The sequence below is a fragment of the Salvelinus namaycush genome, chromosome 20, assembly GCF_016432855.1.
Source record: "Salvelinus namaycush isolate Seneca chromosome 20, SaNama_1.0, whole genome shotgun sequence".
Lineage (NCBI taxonomy): Eukaryota > Metazoa > Chordata > Actinopteri > Salmoniformes > Salmonidae > Salvelinus > Salvelinus namaycush.
In genome coordinates, this window is record NC_052326.1 from 33,877,706 (window position 1) to 33,897,284 (window position 19,579).

The 19,579-nt window shown below is 46.8% G+C and overlaps 2 protein-coding genes across 2 annotated transcripts; one reads left to right on the plus strand and one right to left on the minus strand.

The window, feature by feature from the left end:
* The first annotated feature begins 2,109 nt into the window (after window positions 1-2,109).
* Window positions 2,110-4,309, plus strand: LOC120064684 (leucine-rich repeat neuronal protein 1-like). Its single transcript, XM_039015304.1, has one exon. It carries the CDS (start codon window positions 2,174-2,176, stop codon window positions 4,307-4,309), a length of 2,136 nt encoding a protein of 711 aa, XP_038871232.1. The 5' UTR covers window positions 2,110-2,173.
* Window positions 4,310-8,986: 4,677 nt separating this feature from the next.
* Window positions 8,987-11,432, minus strand: LOC120064590. The gene is made up of 2 exons (XM_039015182.1): window positions 11,229-11,432; window positions 8,987-10,854 (listed from the first exon to the last, which is right to left on the minus strand). The coding sequence occupies exon 2, from the start codon at window positions 10,843-10,845 to the stop codon at window positions 9,865-9,867; it is 981 nt and encodes a 326-aa protein (XP_038871110.1). The 5' UTR covers window positions 10,846-10,854; window positions 11,229-11,432; the 3' UTR covers window positions 8,987-9,864.
* Between the last annotated feature and the right edge of the window lie 8,147 nt (window positions 11,433-19,579).

The window sequence follows — 19,579 nt, forward strand, 5'->3', positions numbered from 1 at the left end:
CATTAACGATAATGCGCAGAGTCGAGCTGAGCGCTTTTCTTTCTCTGCCCGCCCTGGTAGATTAGGTGTGTTGTGTAATGTGCTCATAGTCAGAGCAGAGAACTCTGGCTGGCTGCTACCACACCAAAAGTATCTCTCTGTCACTGTGCCAGTAGCATACGCAGATAATCCCCTGGGAGAGAGAAACGTGGGTAATCTCTGAAGAGACAGACACAGAATACATCAGAGTAGCTGAGTTCATATCCACAATAGACCTCAGATAGGGACAAATATACGTATCAAATATGCATCAAACATTTAGCCTACCAATCTCTACTAATATACATTGTCATATACGGGCATTCCACGGTAACAGAGTGACACTGAGACTCAGATTTTTAAACAAACCATACAACTATATGCACAAGGACTACTTTTAACAATTTCCACTGAAACTTTTACAGAAACACATTTACTTGAAGATCAGTGCAGATGCAAAGTTTGGTAACAGAATGACAGTTTGTGCTGTTGGTGCCGTCATTCTGTTAACAAACTTTGCATCTGCACTGTTCTTCAAGTACATTTTCAGTGGAAATTGTTAAAAGTAGTCCTTGTGTATATATAGTTGTAAGGTTTCACTTTACAATCATTGATTTTTGTGACATACATTTTAAAGTGAAAAATCAGAGTCTGTGTCACTCCGTTATCGTGGAATTGCCCATACCTTAAAATTCTGGACCATAATCTTATATATTATCTGAACAAAGGACAGCACTTCTGCATACACAAATATAGTGAGCCATATGCAAACAATGTGTACTCAGATGTTATAGGCTTGTTGTTGGATGCAATACATTGGGAGTACATTATGGTTTACAACTTACTCGTGTGTATATCCTTCACTCACCCAGCTGTTAAAACAGCAGGACTATCTGTCTCAGTTAATGTATGTAAACATTTAGTATGATCCATATTTTATTTGAAAATGAGGAGAATTAGGACACCAATATGATTAATGACTTCACTGAAACCTCTGACTGACTTTAATTTTTCAGAGGCAACCTGCTACTAACAGGCCAGAGCAGTCAGACTGCTGGCATTGGGGTTGAGTGGTTTTGCCTGTACTACCAAGACACTGACTGATTCAATTACATTTGAATGCTCAGCGTTTGCTTTTTTCACCTGTTTTTGAATAGTCTCTGGCTGAGTAACAGCTCATTAAAGACAGAAATTAACCTCTGCACAATAGCACAGCAAAGAAAATAATTTCACAGATTTATTCTGCCCTGTTAGGCATGTCAAATGAGTCCCCAAGAAGTCTGCAGACTGGTGCTGTGTAGGCTGGGTGCTGTCTCCACTCTAACTCTCTGCTGTGAAACTATAAAGGATGTCAGATCTCTCGGTCCAACCACAGAACCAGACCTTTAGCCAGACTGGAGTGCCAGGGGGGCAGAGTTTGAGCTTTTGGGACTTTTTATTGGTTCCATTATAACAGGCAAGGTCAAACAAACAGTTAAAGTATTCTTAATGATTTCAAATTGTATTTGAAGCCAGGTCAGCAGCTAACTACTGTAAATGTATTACTCTCTGTTTCACACAAATGTTGTCTTGTCAGTATGTAGCAGATATGGACTTGTAATTAATTCATGCCCATATTTAGGATAAAAGTCTTGTCTATATCAGGTATTTTTTTATGAAATGCAGTTCACTGTCTGACAGGTTTTGTGGCTTTTATCTCTCACCAGGAACTCTCAATCCCTCTCTCTCTAGACCCTTTCTCTCTCTCCTTCTTCCTGTTTCTGTATCCCTCTCTATATCTCTTTCTTCTTTATCTAAATCACCATCTGTTTGTGGGATGATAATGGAACGATGTAATGCAGAGCTCTAATACCTGACCTGGTTTCTGTGTATTTCAGGCTTATTCTGCTGAATTCTGAAGTAAAGAGAGAGGAAAAACACGTGAGTGGAGGAAGAGGATAACCCTGACCATCCCCTGGCCCCATTCTGAAACACACACACACACATTCACCCGCACTGTGGACCGCAGCTCTACCAGCCACTACCAGCCTGTACAGGGAGGACACTGATGACCATTGGTTGTTGATGTCACATCCCACACCTACCCTCCAGGCCCTCCTCAGGAACCCGGCCTCTCCTCTAAGAGCAGTGTGACCAGACAGAGAGAGGAGACAGCATGGCTCTAAGCCCCCTCCCTTGGCCCCCACTGGCATGGCTGTGTGTAGGGCTGCTGTTTCCCCTGCTGCCCCTTGTGCGGGGCGGGGAGTGCCCGCGGCTGTGCGTGTGTGAGGTGCGCCCCTGGTTCACCCCCCAGTCCACCTACAGGGAGGCGGCCACGGTGGACTGCAACGACCTGCGGCTGACATGCATCCCCTCCAACCTGTCTTCTGACACCCAGGTGCTGCTGCTCCAGAGCAACTCCATCGCCCACACCAGCGGGGAGCTAGAGGCCCTGTTCAACCTGACGGAGCTGGACCTATCCCAGAATAACTTCAGCAGTGTGGAAGCCGTGGGCCTGGCCAACATGAACCAGCTCACCACCCTGCACCTGGAGGAGAACCAGATCAGCCAACTGCCCGACCACTGCCTGCAGGACCTGAGCAACCTGCAAGAGCTCTACATCAACCACAACCAGATCAGCACCATTGCCCCAGGGGCCTTCTCTGGCCTGCGTAGCCTGCTGCGCCTCCACCTCAACTCCAACAGGCTCCGGGTCATCGACAGCCGCTGGTTCGAGGCCACGCCCAACCTGGAGATCCTGATGATCGGCGATAACCCCGTCATTGGCATCCTGGACATGAACTTCAAGCCCCTGGGGAGTCTGAGGAGCCTGGTTCTGGCCGGCATGGATCTCACCGACGTTCCCGGGAGTGCTCTGGTGGGTCTGGATAACCTGGAAAGCCTGTCCTTCTACGACAACAAGCTGGTCCGAGTTCCCCAGCTGGCCCTGCAGAAAGTGCAGAACCTGAAGTTCCTGGACCTGAACAAGAACCCGGTGCACAAGATCCAGGAGGGGGACTTCAGGAACATGCTGCATCTGAAGGAGCTTGGCATCAACAACATGGCTGAGCTGGTGTCCATCGACCGTTACGCACTGGACAACCTGCCTGAGCTGACCAAGCTGGAGGGCACCAACAACCCCAAGCTGTCCTTTGTCCACCGGATGGCTTTCAGGGACCTGTCCTCCTTGGAGAGCCTGATGCTCAACAACAACGCCCTCAATGCCATCTACCAGCGCACCGTGGAGGCGCTGCCCAACCTGCGCGAGATCAGCCTGCACAGCAACCCGCTGCGCTGTGACTGTGTCATCCAGTGGATGAGCTCAAACAGGACCAGCGTGCGATTCATGGAGCCCCGGGCTATGCTGTGTAGCTCACCGCCCGAGCTCCGGGGCCAGCGGGTCAGGGAGGTGAGGCTACAGGACTCCCCAGAGCAGTGCCTGCCCCTCATCTCCCACAACACCTTCCCCAGCCACCTGAGCCTAGAGCTGGGCATGAGTGTCAGCTTGGACTGCCGGGCCATGGCCGAGCCCGAGCCAGAAATCTACTGGGTGTCTCCTATGGGGAGCAAGATCACGGTGGACACGGTGTCGGAGCGGTACCATCTGAGCAGTGAGGGCACCCTGCGGCTGTCCCACGTCCAGGTGGAGGACTCAGGCCGCTACACCTGCGTGGCTCAGAACACAGAGGGGGCCGACACACGCGTCACCACCATCCGGGTCAACGGCACCCTGCTGGACAGCGTCGAGGTGATGAAGATCTACGTCAAGCAGACCGAGTCCCACTCCATTCTGGTCTCCTGGAAGATCAACTCCAACGTCATGACCTCCAACCTTAAGTGGGCCTCGGCCACCATGAAGATTGACAATCCCCACATCACCTACACTGCACGCGTGCCCGTCGATGTGCACGAGTACAACCTGACTCACCTGCAGCCGGGCACTGAGTATGAGGTGTGCCTCACCGTCTCCAACATCCACCTGCAGACCCATAAATCGTGCGTCAACGTGACCACGCGCAGCAACACCTTCGCCCTGGACGTGTCGGGCCAGAGGCCTAGCGCCGCCCTGCTAGTCGTCATGGCCACCATGCTTGCCTTCCTCAGCCTGGCCACCGTGGGGGTGTACGTGGCCCGGCGCTGGAAGAGGAAGAACTATCACCACTCCCTGAAGAAGTACATGCAGAAGACCTCCTCCATCCCCCTCAATGAGCTCTACCCGCCCCTCATCAACCTGTGGGAGGTGGACAAGGAGGGCGGGGCAGAGAGCAAGCCCTCCCCCGTGGACACCACACGCAGCTACTACATGTGGTGAGGGGGCGCCCCTCCCCCAGCACACAGACACACTTTTGCAATTTTGGGAGCAAAAATCAGATAGTTGCAAATGTTTTATTTTTAGCTTTGCTAATAAGTAGCAGAGTGATAAGGACAGGATTTGTATTAGTATAGCGTATCGCCTTTGTTTGACTCTATTTCTCTTTTATAGTTTGGACTATTCCAAGATGGCAGCTATGTCTAGCTTCCAGGTTGTCTCCGTTGATCTGCTTTATGGTGCATTTTTGATAGCACAGCCTTTTGGCTTGTTGCCATGGACCCACTTTCTTAGTGTCGATAACGCAGCAACAGGGACGACTAGTCTAGTTAAAGGTTCCTCTGGCAGTGTTGGTTGAGATCACATAGTTTTTTCTCTCTCTTTTTGTAAAACAGGTCATCTGTTGTGCACTGAAATGTAAAGGAGTTTGTATGGACTTCATTTAAAAGCTGACTAAGGGGATTAGACTTGTTATACTGTCTACTGAATAACGTTAGCGATTGTACAGTAATGTTGTATCAACTATCATTTGAAACTCTTTTTCAATTTTAATTGGGAATAAAATAGAAATTAGTTTGCTGATAAATGTTCTGTAAAGCACTAGAAATGTGAATGTTTGATAACATGCAGTTACTAGGTACAGTAGTAGCTTTATTTACTCTGAATTATTTCTTTCTTATCTGCTAGAATCTGTCGCTGACCACTTACTTTTGTTGTGATTTCATCACACAAAATGTTGTATATGAGGAAGTTGAAATAAATAACATTTTGATCTTTTTATATAAATAATGTCTCTCAATCAGTTGTTGTACATTTATTTCACCAGTTTGCTTAATTATAGTCCTTAAATCGCTATAAATCATATTGTAATGAGGCACCATGACCTTTTACCTCTGTTTGACCTCTGATCTCTTGGCTCTGGTTATTTTTCCATGCGGACCTGGTTCCACTTCACCTCCAATGTGCTGCAGCAGCCCATAAGCAGTATCTCAGCATGGAGCTTCACGGCTCAGACTCACACTGTGCGGCAGAGCCCACTCCCCTGAGTCTAATCAGCCATACAGAGAGCACAGATCCTGTCGGCTTAACCCCCCCCCGCTGTCTGCTCTGTTCTACATGTGTTTGTGTGTGAGTGTGTGAGTGTGTGCACGCTATATCAGAGTGGGAGAGAATAATAACTTTATTCCACCATATTACCAGCTCATCAATCAATGCTTAAGGAATCAGTGAAGGAACTGGGGTAATATCGTACAACATGCCACCTTCAGACCACATGACACGGGGAAATATGGTTAACATGAGACAACAGATGGTGTATATACTGTTCCCTCCTGATCCGACCAAATCATTCCTCTAACAACGCTCACATTACAAACATGCTGAGAGAAACTGCTATGAATCTGCCAGGGGAGAGCGGTGCAGAGGAACAGGATCTCTCAGAGAGAATAGTAATATACCTGTGGAGAGGGCGTGAGGGGTCTGAAGATGGATATGACCAGATGGAGGGTAGTAGGAGGTTGTGGATGTGGTGGGTTGATGTTGTGTGCATGTGTCTTAAGCATTAGCGGAGTGCCATCAATCCCTTCTGTCTGTTTAGAAAGGTGTCTTATTGCTCTGTGAACTGCATACAGGCAGTAGATTAGAGAACTGTGTTAACCAAGGGGTTATGACTTTACTGTGTGAGAATAATAGTCAATACTGAGCTGTAAAAGATCGAAATGAAAAAGACCAGTGCAGCTCATTTTGGTAATATTTTTCATCCATGTATCAAATGGATTTGTGAGTCTGTGCTGCCCTCTAGTGGGTAGTACAATAAAGCCCTTGTGAGCACTAAGCACTGAATATGAGAAGTAATGTGCTTCTTTGTATGAAAAATACTGTACCTAAATATGAGGAAATATATGTAATATGTAAAAAAAAAAAAAAAAAAAAAATGTAGAAATAGCTGTTCATGGAAACAATGGATACTGAGTGTACAAAACATTAAGAACACCTTCCTAATATTGAGTTGCCCCCTTTTGCCCTCAGAACAGCCTCAATTCATTGGAGGATGGACTCTACAATGTGTCAAGCATTTCACAGGGATACTGGGCCATGTTCACTCCAATGCTTCCCACAGTTGTGTCAAGTTGGCTGGATGCCCTTTGTTCGGGTGGTGGACCATTCTTTATTTTTATAATATGTTTATTATTTTCCAATAAAAAAAATTTAAAAAGACAGCAATACAAACAATGACATTCATTGTACTGTTGAATGGGATGGCCAATTTAGAGGACAAAACAAAACTTAACTCACACATACACAAAATAAAACTAAATCCTATTAGGTGGTACATGTATAAGAAGACAGCATATAGTCATTACAAGCAGTGTAGTTAAGCCAAAAATAAATATTGAGTGGAGTACAGCACAGAGTAGCAGCAGATCGTCAACCCAGTTATGAGGCGAGACTAGACCATTTATCCAGTATCGGCTGCCATATTTTGTAAAACACTGGACTTCTATTGGAGGTATTTTATCGAATCTTTTCCATACGTATTACATTCCCTAAATCCCGTAACCACATTTCAAAGGTAGGTACAGTCTCCAATTTCCAAAATTGCAATATGAGCCTTTTGGCTAATAGAGTACAAAGAGAGACAGCTTTCCCTTCCTGGTTATTCCCATCAACTGTACCAAACAGAGCGATCAATGGGTCTGGGGCTAGAACTCTATCAAAGGCTTTAGATAAGTCATCAAAAATGAGAGCCGAGTAAGCATGTAACTTAGGGCATGTCCAGAATAAGTGGGGGTGGACCATTCTTGATACACGGAAAACTGTTGAGTGAAAAACCCAGCAGCGTTGCAGTTCTTGACACAAACCGGTGCCCATGGCACCTAATACCATACCCCGTTTGAAGACACTTAAATATTTTGCCTAGCCCATTCACTCTCTGAATGGCACACATACACAATCCTTGTCTCTTGAGTTGGTTGAGATCAGCACCTCAGGAGTAAATGTCAGTTGGCTTTTCATAGCCGATCATTCAGAGTTAGAGACAGCAGGTGTGGTAGAGAGTGTCCAAAACAGCAGATCTGGGACAGGTAGCACGTCCGGTGAACAGGTCAGGGTTCCATAGCCGCAGGCAGAACAGTTGAAACTGGAGCAGCAGCACGACCAGGTGGACTGGGGACAGCAAGGAGTCATCAGGCTAGGTAGTCCTGAGGCATGGTCCTAGGGCTCAGGTCCTCCAAGAGAAAGAAAGAAAGAGAGAAAAAGAGAGAGAATTAAAGAGAGCATACTTAAATTCACACAAGACACCGGATAAGACAAGAGAAAATACTCCAGATATAACAGACTGACCCTAGTCCCCCGACACATAAACTACTGCCGCATAAATACTGGAGGCTGAGACAGGAGGGGTTGGGAGACACTGTGGCCAGGTCCGACGATACCCCCGGACAGGGCCAAACAGGCAGGATATAACCCCACCCACTTTGCCAAAGCACAGCCCCCACACCACTAGAGGGATATCTTCAACCACCAACTTACAATCCTGAGACAAGGCCGAGTACAGCCCACAAAGATCTCCCCCACGGCACAACCCAAGGAGGGGCGCCAACCCGGACAGGAAGATCACGTCAGTGACTCAACCCACTCAAGTGACGCACCGCTCCTAGGGACGGCATGGAAGAGCACAAGTAAGCCAGTGACTCAGCCCCTGTAATAGGGTTAGAGGCAGAGAATCCCAGTGGAGAGGGGAACCGGCCAGGCAGAGACAGCAAGGGCGATTCGTTGCTCCAGAGCTTTTCCGTTCACCTTCACAGTCCTGGGCCAGACTACACTCAATCATAGGACCTACTGAAGAGATGAGTCTTCAATAAAGACTTAAAGGTTGAGACCGAGTCTGCATCTCTCACATGGATAGGAGAAAGCTCTGCCTCCAGCTGTTTTAGAAATTCTAGGGACAGTAAGGAGGCCTGCGTCTTGTGACCGTAGCGTACGTGTAGGTATGTACGACAGGACCAAATCGGAAAAGTAGGTAGGAGCAAGCCCATGTAATGCTTTGTAGGTTAGCAGTAAAACCTTGAAATCAGCCCTTGTCTTAACAGGAAGCCAGTGTTGAGAGGCTAGCACTGGAGTAATATGATAAAAAAAAATTGGTTCTAGTCAAGATTCTAGCAGCTGTGTTTAGCACTGTTTATTTAGTGCTTTATATGTGGTTGTTTCATGAAATTATGTACTGTAAGTATGTGTAATTAATTCAAATTGTTGTCTCATGAAATGTAATTGTTTCTTTAACATAACCTACAATAACTTACTTTGTTTGGAGACTTGCTGCTTGATTGTAGAGTTTCAGATTGGCAGCCTTCAGTTGATGTCTCCCCACTGTATGGCAGCTCCTTGATGAAATGTCCCAATCATATGTTTGTATCTATACATACTGACTCTGATCCTTAAGGCTGTGTTTAGACTGGCAGCCCATTTCTGATCTTTTTTCCACTAGTTGGTCTTCTGACCAATAACATCAGACCTTTTCACATCAGATCTTTTTCAGAGCTGATCTGATTGGTCAAAAGACCAATAAGTGAAAAACTATATCAGAATTAGGCTGTCTGTGTACACGAAGCCTTTGTGTAACTGAAGCCTTTAGCCACACCCTATGTAGGAAATCTAGTTTCATTTCTTGAGAACTGAATGACTATCAGGTTAATAAGTAGCCTGAACAGCCGCTAGTGGTTGCTGTTTGCCTGTGTTTTGAAGGTCCTAACTTGTTTACCATGGTGAGCTGTCTCTTTGTAGATAGCACTTTACAATATGTAATTCTCAGGTTCTTACTGAGACATTTCATAGTAAAATGGTAAATGGATGTTGTTTCCATTGGATCTATTGAAATAAGCAGCAGATGTTTACCAATTGGGTATGAATTCTTTGAAGTAAGTACCAGAAAGTATCCACAGGTAAAAACAGTGGAAACAGTACTGTAAAATAAGGTGCTACATTTATGTTTTTATTAAGGTGGCAAGATGCTCATGTGGACCTGTACAAGAAGTTCAGTGAAACCAGATAATGTGGATGTAATAAGATGCTCCCTGGCGATGGATCAATAACAGAGGGGCACTCTTTTAGCCGATTTGAATGACTCCTTTTCAAATGTAACCTATCTTAGTAAAAGCAAGAATACAAAATACTGTATGTGTTAACCAATACACATTTATGTGGGGTATAAATAATGAGAGTGGGGAAAAAGAGCTCCACCCAATCGACAGGCATTGTTTACTTTGACATATAGGCATAAATATTTTAATTTAATTGAAAAATATCATATATTAAATGGGTTCTAACCTCATGTCTATACATAACTACATCAAATATGAAAAAAATACAAAAGATCATTGAAAAACACAGTCTCGTGGTAATACATACTTAATAGCATCAATTATAAACACCTCACGTGACAGGATTTAATCCTCATCATATGATGATGTTCTGAATGAATGTGTTATAGTTAGTTTGGTTATTCCGGTTTCATAATTGAGTTATACATATGCATAAATATTTCTTATAGCTTCCAAAAGCTATGAGGTACTGTTGGTGCTGTCTGATTGCTTGTCTCTTCTTTTCTGCTCCACAATGTATTCAGCTTCTGAGCGGTATAGACGACAACAATTACATGCACAGTTGTAGCTGTTGGAGACACACCTTATCCCAAGAAATGGATCAACAGCCTCACAAGCAGTGAGGTTTTCGATCAGTTTTTCTCTATCAACTCGTAGGGTCTGACCTTCTGGCAGGTGGAACGCCAGGGTCACATGGTCCCACACATACCACTTGTCATATTCATACAAACAATCAAAAGGTTCCACTTCAACCACCTGTGGCCTATGAATTACCGGCTGAAACTCATGGGTTTCAGACACTGCTTGTGCATGCCAGACCATGGTCCCCTCTTGGTATATAAAAACATCTTCTCCACCATTATTAAGAGCTGGGTACTTCTCCAATTCCTGTACACCTGGACTGTGAACAAGCGCTGTGTACATAATCTCTTGTTTGTAGACAGTAGTTCCATACACTCTCAGGACAGGCTGTTTTCCACCACAGATCTGCTGACTGTACATCATCAGGAGATCAGACAGACTGAAAGTGAACCTGAAGTTCCCATAACGTGATGCCTTCCTGAAGGCAGGTGAGGTGGTCAACTTTCTGAGGAAGGGTTGCTGCATCTGTCTTTGTTCAGGTGTTCTGTCTGGGAAGATCTTCTCCAGGTAACAGTCTTCTGCTGCTCTGATATCATCATGGTCTATCGCTAGACCCCACCACAGGAGACTCTTCTCCCCGCCCTTAAATCCACCTGAATCCAAGATTCCATCAAGACCAGACTTTGTGGTGACATGGGTCACACTGGATAAGTGAAACTCAATATCAGTGAGCTGTGGGATGTCTTTCTGAACATTCTTGTAACAAGGGAGGCCTTCCATGTCTCTCAGTGTGTTTAGAGTCTTTTGTGTTCCCCAAAAATAGGTCTCCTCTATCCCTCTGGCATTTAGACGCTTCATTCTCCTACCCTGAGAGGATGAATTGTACTGAATATTAGGGGTTTCAATTCAATTGACTTCAATTCAACTATCTATATGATGTAATTAATCTCAAGATATGCTAAATGCACTTAGTAGTAGTAAATTAATTAATTGGAAATACAAGCACGTTCTTGGTCGGTGTTGTTATCGAATAATGATGTTTCACAATTTGATATAAGTTTCTATAGTCCACCATGTTGCAACAGGACACCCTACACTTGTTTAAATTACCTAAAGTGAAAGGACTCTGCTCTCACTCCAGGAATTTAGTTTAAACAAACACATGTATTTATGATTACGAGTAGACATTCTATTGATTAAGCTGTTGTACTTGTAGCTTTCCACAGAATGAGAATACTCACGTTATAGAGAACTAATTTGAAGATCAAATGGGCGCACGGACAACCTTGGGATTGAAAACGGCTCCTCTTATTTTACATCGGAGAAACTGGTACTGTATTAGCCAGTGTTACATGTCATTTGCGTTCCTAGAGAACCCGCCGACGATGGGTTCACATTCGTCTCTCTAGTCTAGATATACGGGTTGCCTCCCACAATGTTACCGATCTGGGATTCACGAGACTAGAGTTTACATAAGTGTAAACAAATCAACAACAGTCCATCCACTATTTCCGTACCAGTCACTGACTGTCGTCATAGGAATGGAAGAGAAAAGGCTAGATCATCTTTGGTGAAACTCAACGTTAATGCTTATGTTCGTCAGTTCTGCAGAGTTCTGCGCATACATATCAAAGGAATTAAACATAAGTTATTAACCCCATTTCATTGTGAAATAAAATTAAACAATTAAAGTGGTGGTGGTTATTTTCCATTGATCAGGCAGCTGATAGTGGCCTCTAGATCTGCACTATCTTCTAGGATTGATGTGCATTCCCGGTAACACACTCGTATCCCCCGTGGACCGGCTCATACATAAGGCATCCTCTATTCATGCTGCAAAGGCATCATTTTACTAGATTTGTTATGAAGTTAAATCATTGCCATAATGATTTGAGCGTGTATAATAGATTTGTAGTTGTAAACACAATTTGCAAGTGCATAACCGTGAACATGAAAAAATCATCTGTAGTTGTAAACATTCTCAAACATGTAATTGATGAGTTGTAATGAGTTGTGATCATGAAAAAAAAACAGATTTGTAGTAGGAGCTCTGGTAGGTGGGACCTGTTTATTCTAACCAATCAGATCATGTTTTCATAGACCTACACTGGTTGGTTGGTGACAACTCAAATGGGCCCAGATGGGCCGTGTTGTCTGGCGCAACCTCCTGCCAATCATGACGTGCCTTACCTGGTTACCACTGACTGATTGCGGCAATGTCCACCAAAGAAGCCCAGGCACAGACATAAGGGGAAAATATATTTGGCCCAGCTAACAGCTTACCTTTGGTGGACATTGTGCAATCAGTCTCAGTGGTATCCCAACAAACGGACAGCATAACACATAACACACAGCTGTCTGTGTGGGTCGCTACACAGCCCCCCCCCCCCCCCCCCCCCCCCCCCCCCCGCCACCAGAAAGTACCTTGTCCCCGAGGAAACAAACAAAGTCTCTGAAGTGACCCGGAGGTCTCCTTTGCCTGCGTGGTCGTGATGGTTGTAGAGTGTCCAGATGTGAAACAGTGGGCTCAGTCCGTGGCAGGGTGCTTCCCCTCTGGGGCCCAGAGGATGAGGGCGGGGACATGGGGGACAAGGATGATAGGGTCCGTGGCTCTGGAGAACCACGCGGTGACACGGGGAGGGAGACTGGGTGAGTGAGCTGTCTGGATCCTTGTCTGCTGCGCTTGGGGAATGTCATTGCCAGAGAGAGGAATTGTGGGAGTCCCTGGGGTTTGGGGAGAATAGGCCCTTCTGTATGGGACTAACCTGGCCCGGTGCAGTGCCACCTTTCTCCCCTGGGAGGAAGCTGCACCCAGGACACAACCTCCCCTACCCTCTCCAGGACACTGCAGGGCCCCACCCAGTGGCTGTCCAACTTGGGGCATCTGCTTTTCTTTCTCAGGGGGCTGTAGACGCAGACCAGCTCCCCAGCCACAAAGTGCCTTCCCCGGGTGTGCACGTCATAGTTCCTCTTCTGCCTCACACCTGCATTCACCAGCTGCTCTCTGGCGAAGGTGTGGGCTGTCTCCAGGCGGTCCTGGAGTCTCCGGGCATACTCCAGCCCTGGGAGAACAGGAGGGCTATCCAGGGGCCGACCAAACGCCATCTCTGCAGGGGATCGGATCTCTCTCACCAGCATGAGAAGGGCAGGCGTGCAGGAGGTGGAGTCTTGGACAGCGGAGCAGCATGCCATGAAGACCATGGGCAGGTGCTTGTCCCAGTCATGCTGGTGTTTAGCAGAGACGATGGCCAGCTGCTGTCCAAGCGTTTTGTTGAAGCGCTCCACAAGGCCATCACTTTGAGGATGGAGAGGAGTAGTGCGGATGGAGAGGAGTAGGTCTTGTGCATACCCAGCCTCTCACATGGTGGAAAACACATGGGACTCAACGTTTCTGCCCTGGTCGCTGTGGATGGACTCTGCAGTTCCAAACCTACTGAACATCCCCGCTGTCAGGGTGTCGACAATGGTCTCTGCCTCCTGGTCAGGCAGAGCATAGGCCTCGGGCCATTTTGTGAAAGAGCCCCCAGTAAAAGCCCTGACGGAGGCGGCGCAGTGTTTTTGTGACCCCAAAGTGTCCAGTCCCCACCCCTCTCCTCTCCTGTAGCTGGCTCGTTCCATGCCCGCTGTAGCACACCATCAGCCAGCGCAGTCTCTCAATCTTTGACCACAACCCTTTGGTCGCGAGTGAGAGCGCTGCCACCTCTTCCCATGGTGGCCTCAGCTGCGCCTCTACCCACTGTAGCACTGGCTGTAGGTCTGTGTCCCGTCCCTGCTGCTGCCCCCATTCAGCCATGTTGACAGTCTGCAGCTCACAGCAGACAGGCCGGCTCGCCCGACACACTGTGGCCAGACCCCCTTCTCTGCACACAGCTCTCTGTCACGGCCCTCTGTCCGCTCACAGCGGCAGCAACGCCATGTCCCGAGCAGATTACAGGCGGCTGAATGAGGTAACCAGGAAGGACTCATACCCATACCACGCATCGATGAGTCGCTGGACCTGGTTAGGGGGTGGTCCTGGTTCTCCTCACTAGACCTCTGCAGTGGCAACAGGCAGGTGCCCCTCTTCCCGGAGGCCAGAGCCAAAACTGTGTTCTACACTAACGGAGCACACTGACAGTTCAAGGTCAAGCAAACGCTCCAGCTACTTTTGAGCTTTTGATGGACAGGGTGCTGGATGGCATCCCCCGACAGGAGTGTCTGGTATCCTCTCCTCTCCCATCTGGGGTGGCTGGGGGGCGTGGCCCGGGCTCATGGAGGGATGGGTCGTGGAGGTAGCTGGTGGAATGTAACACAGCTGTAGGTGACCGAGGGGCTGGGGAAAAGTCACACACAGACGTGGGGGGGGGGGGGGGCAGCCATGAATCTCTGCTGCTTTAACTGTTGGAGTAGGGGGTTGTTGGGTTGAGTGAATGTGAGATTAGGGGGGGCCATGGTGACTGCCGGCCCTACCTGGAAGCTCAGTGTGCCCCCATTTAGGTCTAACTGGCAGCCTGTGCTCCTAAGAAAGTCCAACCCCAGGATACAAGGGTCCTGCACAGCCGCCCCCCACACAGGATGACTCACAGTTCTGCCCCCTACTGTCAGTCATTATTCCCTTCCCTTTCATGGGTGCCAGCTCACCTGTGACTGTGCTGAGCTGCACAGTTGTGGGCTCAAACTGAGTCCAACCTGGCACAATATCCGGCCTCACCAGGGCTACTGTGGACCCAGTGTCCACCAGGGAAGAGCAGGGCATCCCCTCCACAGAGACAGGGACATGACAAAAGTCCCCAATACAGGTCCAGCCCACCACAACAGGCTCCATCCGCTTGCACTCGTCTGCTTCTGGGGGACGTGGAGCCTGTCTCATGGTCTGCTGGCCACACCCCCAGCAGACCATGGGACCAGGGTGTGTGTTGCAAGCAACCTATAGCAACACAGCAATCATTTCAGCCACCCATACAGGCTTTTCCGGCTCTGGGCTGCTCTGGCCCCCAGCCCGCACAGTGGGTGTGTCTTCCTGCACCCCAACCAAAGCTAAAGCCCACACGAGCTCCCTCTCCAAAGCCATCTCCAAGGCTATCTGCAATGACTCAGGGTGAGCCAGCTGAGTCTGTATGCACAGCTCCGTAGGAGAGAGCACCTGTATGAACTGGTCTTGTGCTAGCTCGCTCTGCACGGAGGGGTGCATGTGAGCATATGCCCGCCGAGAGAGGCTCTCAATGTCATTAGCTAGCACCCGTAGAGGCTCTATAGGCTGGGGGTGTACAGCTGGGGGTGTACACATTGTCTAAAGCGTCTCCTCAGTGCTCGTGCTAAAGCTCCATAATCACATCTGTCCTAGCGGGTAATCAATATCAAACAGGACAGAGCATCACCCGGGAGGCACAAAGTCAATTGCAGTGCCCTATCTTCATTTGACCAACCCCCAAAATGAGCTAACAATTCAAACTGAGCATGAAAAGCTTCCAAATCCGCCTTACCGGAGCACTTGGGGTCTTAACAGATACGGACGCAATCGGGGACTGGGCACCGCCATGTTTGTTTACATCCTGAGCCCCAGCCTTCTCGTCATGCAGCGTCGACGTCACCCCTTCGGTCCGCCCACCGGAATCCGCGCGAAGCACAGTCGACGAAGCACTCATGCCCATTTCAGCCGCCATCAGTCTTGCGGTCACCCTCAAGCGGCCTCTGTGCTCCAATGCCCTGGCGATCTCCTCGGGCAGATCCTCCGACATCCATGCACACGCACCTTGGCCATAATCGTCCCCTACCTCCACCTTCGGATTCCCTTGAAGCATTTTCAACCTCCGTTCTCCACGTAACGTTAGCTAGCCACGGTAGTCAGCTAGCTAGCTGGCTAACTCTTATCCACGTTTTTACTTCTGACACCAATGTAATGACCTGGCTAGATCATAAATGAACAATTGTCCAGACAAAGGGTTGAGTTTACAAAATGCCGGTTTATTAACCACACTCAACACAGGCTACTGTTCGAACGTAGCCCACGCCAAATAGATCAAGGATACCCATATAAAACAACCGTGACTATCTCTTGTTAAGACCAGATGTAAGAGAGAGAACAATGGCTAAGAATGGTCTTAAACTTGCGATGCTTCAAACACCAAGATTGGCAAATTCGCCACTGGCGCCCTGTGCTCTTCACAGATGAAAGCAGGTTCACACTGAGCACATGTGACAGAGTCTGGAGACGCCGTGGAGAACGTTCTGCTGCCTGCAACATCCTCCAGCATGACCGGTTTGGCGGTGGGTCAGTCATGGTGTGGGGTGGCATTTCTTTCGGGGGCCGCACAGCCCTCCATGTGCTCGCCAGAGGTAGCCTGACTGCCATTAGGTACCGAGATGAGATCCTCAGACTCCTTGTGAGACCATATGCTGGTGCGGTTGGCCCTGGGTTCTTCCTAATGCAAGACAATGCTAGACCTCAAGTGGCTGGAGTGTGTCAGCAGTTCCTGCAAGAGGAAGGCATTGATGCTATGGACTGGCCCGCCCGTTCCCCAGACCTGAATCCAATTGAGCACATCTGGGACATCATGTCTCGCTCCATCCACCAACGCCACGTTGCACCACAGACTGTCCAGGAGTTGGCGGATCCTTTAGTCCAGGTCTGGGAGGAGATCCCTCAGGAGACCATCCGCCACCTCATCAGGAGCATGCCCAGGCGTTGTAGGGAGGTCATACAGGCACGTGGAGGCCACACACACTACTGAGCCTCATTTTGACTTGTTTTAAGGACATTACATCAAAGTTGGATCAGCCTGTAGTGTGGTTTTCCACTTTAATTTTGAGTGTGACTCCAAATCCAGACCTCCATGGGTTGATAAATTTGATTTCCATTGATAATTTTTGTGTGATTTTGTTGACAGCACATTCAACTATGTAAAGAAAAAAGTATTTAATAAGAATATTTCATTCATTCAGATCTGGGATGTGTTATTTTAGTGTTCCCTTTATTTTTTTGAGCAGTGTATATACATATATATATACACACACTTTTTTTTAGAATATACCTTCCTTTATTATTCTCTGCAAACCCTACCACCCCTCCCCCAATTGGAGTAAACTAATAAACAATAACACTTAGGCTTCTACTTCCAGCTTATGCATACTATACACATTTTACAGACACAATCTATTTTACAATAGTCATATTTTGTTTCTTTTTAGTCCTGGCCTTCCTCTATATCTATTTGCCATATATTTGTAGCTGCTATTTCACAACAGTTCTGAACCTATATACATTTAACAGACCCTGTATGTTTTACATTTACAGTGGCTTGCGAAAGTATTCACCCCCTTGGCATTTTTCCTATTTTGTTGCCTTACAACCTGGAATTAAAATATATTTTTGGGGGGGGGTTGTATTATTTGATTTACACAACATGCCTACCACTTTGAAGATGCAAAATATTTTTTATTGTGAAAGAAACAAGAAATAAGGCAAAAAAACAGAAAACTTGAGCGTGCATAACTTTTCACCCCCCCAAGTCAATACTTTGTAGAGCCAACTTTTGCAGCAATTACAGCTGCAAGTCTCTTGGGGTATGTCTCTATAAGCTTGGCACATCTAGCCACGGGGATTTCTTCCCATTCTTCAAGGCAAAACTGCTCCAACCCCTTCAAGTTGGATGGGTTCCGCTGGTGTACAGCAATCTTTAAGTCATACCACAGATTCTCAATTGGATTGAGGTCTGGGCTTTGACTAGGCCATTCCAAGACATTTAAATGTTCCCCTTAAACCACTCAAGTGTTGCTTTAGCAGTATGCTTAGGACCATTGTCCTGCTGGAAGGTGAACCTCTGTCTCAGTCTCAAATCTCTGGAAGACAAACAGGTTTCCCTGAAGAATTTCCCTGTATTTAGCACCATCCATCATTCCTTCAATTCTGACCAGTTTCCCAGTCCCTGCAGATGAAAAACATCCCCACAGCATGATGCTGCCACCACCATGCTTCACTGTGGGGATGCTGTTCTTGGGGTGATTAGAGGTGTTGGGTTTGCATCAGACATAGCGTTTTCCTTGATGGCCAAAAAGCTACATTTTTGTCTTATCTGACCAGAGTACCTTCTTCCATATGTTTGGGGAGTCTCCCACATGGATTTTTTTTGGCCACTCTTCTGTAAAGCCCAGCTCTGTGGAGTGTACAGCTTAAAGTGGTCCTATGGACAGGTACTCCAATCTCCGCTGTGGAGCTTTGCAGCTCCTTCAGGGTTATCTTTGGTCTCTTTGTTGCCTCTCTGATTAATGCCCTCATTGCCTGGTCCATGAGTTTTGGTGGGCGGCCCTCTCTTGGCAGGTTTGTTGTGGTGCCATATTCTTTCAATTTTTTAATAATGGATTTAATGGTGCTCCGTGGGATGTTCAAAGTTTCTGATTTTTTTATAAACCAACCCTGGTCTGTACTTCTCCACAACTTTGTCCCTGACCTGTTTGGAGAGCTTCTTGGTCTTCATGATGCCGCTTGCTTGGTGGTGTTGCAGACTCTGGGGCCATTCAGAACAGGTGTATATATATAATGAGATCATGTGACAGGTCAAGTGACACTTAAATAAAGTCCATCTGTGTGTAATCTAACTAATTATGTGACTTCTGGAGGTAATTGGTTGCACCAGATCTTATTTAGGGGCTTCATAGCAAAAGGGGTGTATACATATGCACACACCACTTTTCCGTTTAGATTTTTTTTTACTTCTCTGCCGCCAGTACGCACCCCTTACATTGGCAGGGATGCAGAGTTGTTTTTTCATAGGTAGACCTAAAGGTTTTTAGGCAAAATAACCCTATCAACACGGAAAGCTCCTTGAAAGAGGTCATATTGGGACAAAATCAATGATGGCCTATTGCATCGACAATAGAATGAAAATTAACTAAACTTTTTAGATATCAGATTTTTTTATATAAATACATTGCTACAATGACACACTTAGCTAGCCACTTCGTTTCTTTCTGTTAGCATGTGCACATAGTACACCATTATGCTTTCGGGATATGTATTTTCAGATTCCACAATGATTCATTAGTTCAAATCAAACTTTATTTGTCAAATGCGCCGAATACAACAAGTGTAGACCTTACCGTGAAATGCTTACAAGCCCTTAACCAACAGTGCAGTTCAGAAATAGTTAAAGTATTTACCAAATAAACTAAAGTAACACAATAAAATAACAATAACGAGGCTATATACAGGGGGTACGTACCAAGTCAATGTGCGGGGGTACAGGTTAGTTGAGGTAATTTGTACATGTAGGTAGAAGTGAAGTGACTATGCATAAATAATAAATAGCGCGTAGAAGCAGTGCAAAACAAATGGGGGGGGTCAATGTAAATATTAATTGTTCAGCAGTCTTATGGCTTTGGGGTAGAAGCTGTTAAGTATCCTATTGGTCCTAGATTTGGGGCACCGCTTGCCGTGCGGTAGCAGAGAGAACAGTCTATGACTTGGGTGACTGTAGTCTTTGACAATTTTTGGGGCTTTCCTCTGACACAGATCCTGGATGGCAATAAGCTTGGCCCCAGTGATGTACTGGGCCGTACGCACTACACTCTGTAGCGCCTTACGGTCAGATGCCGAGCAGTTGCCATACCAGGCGGT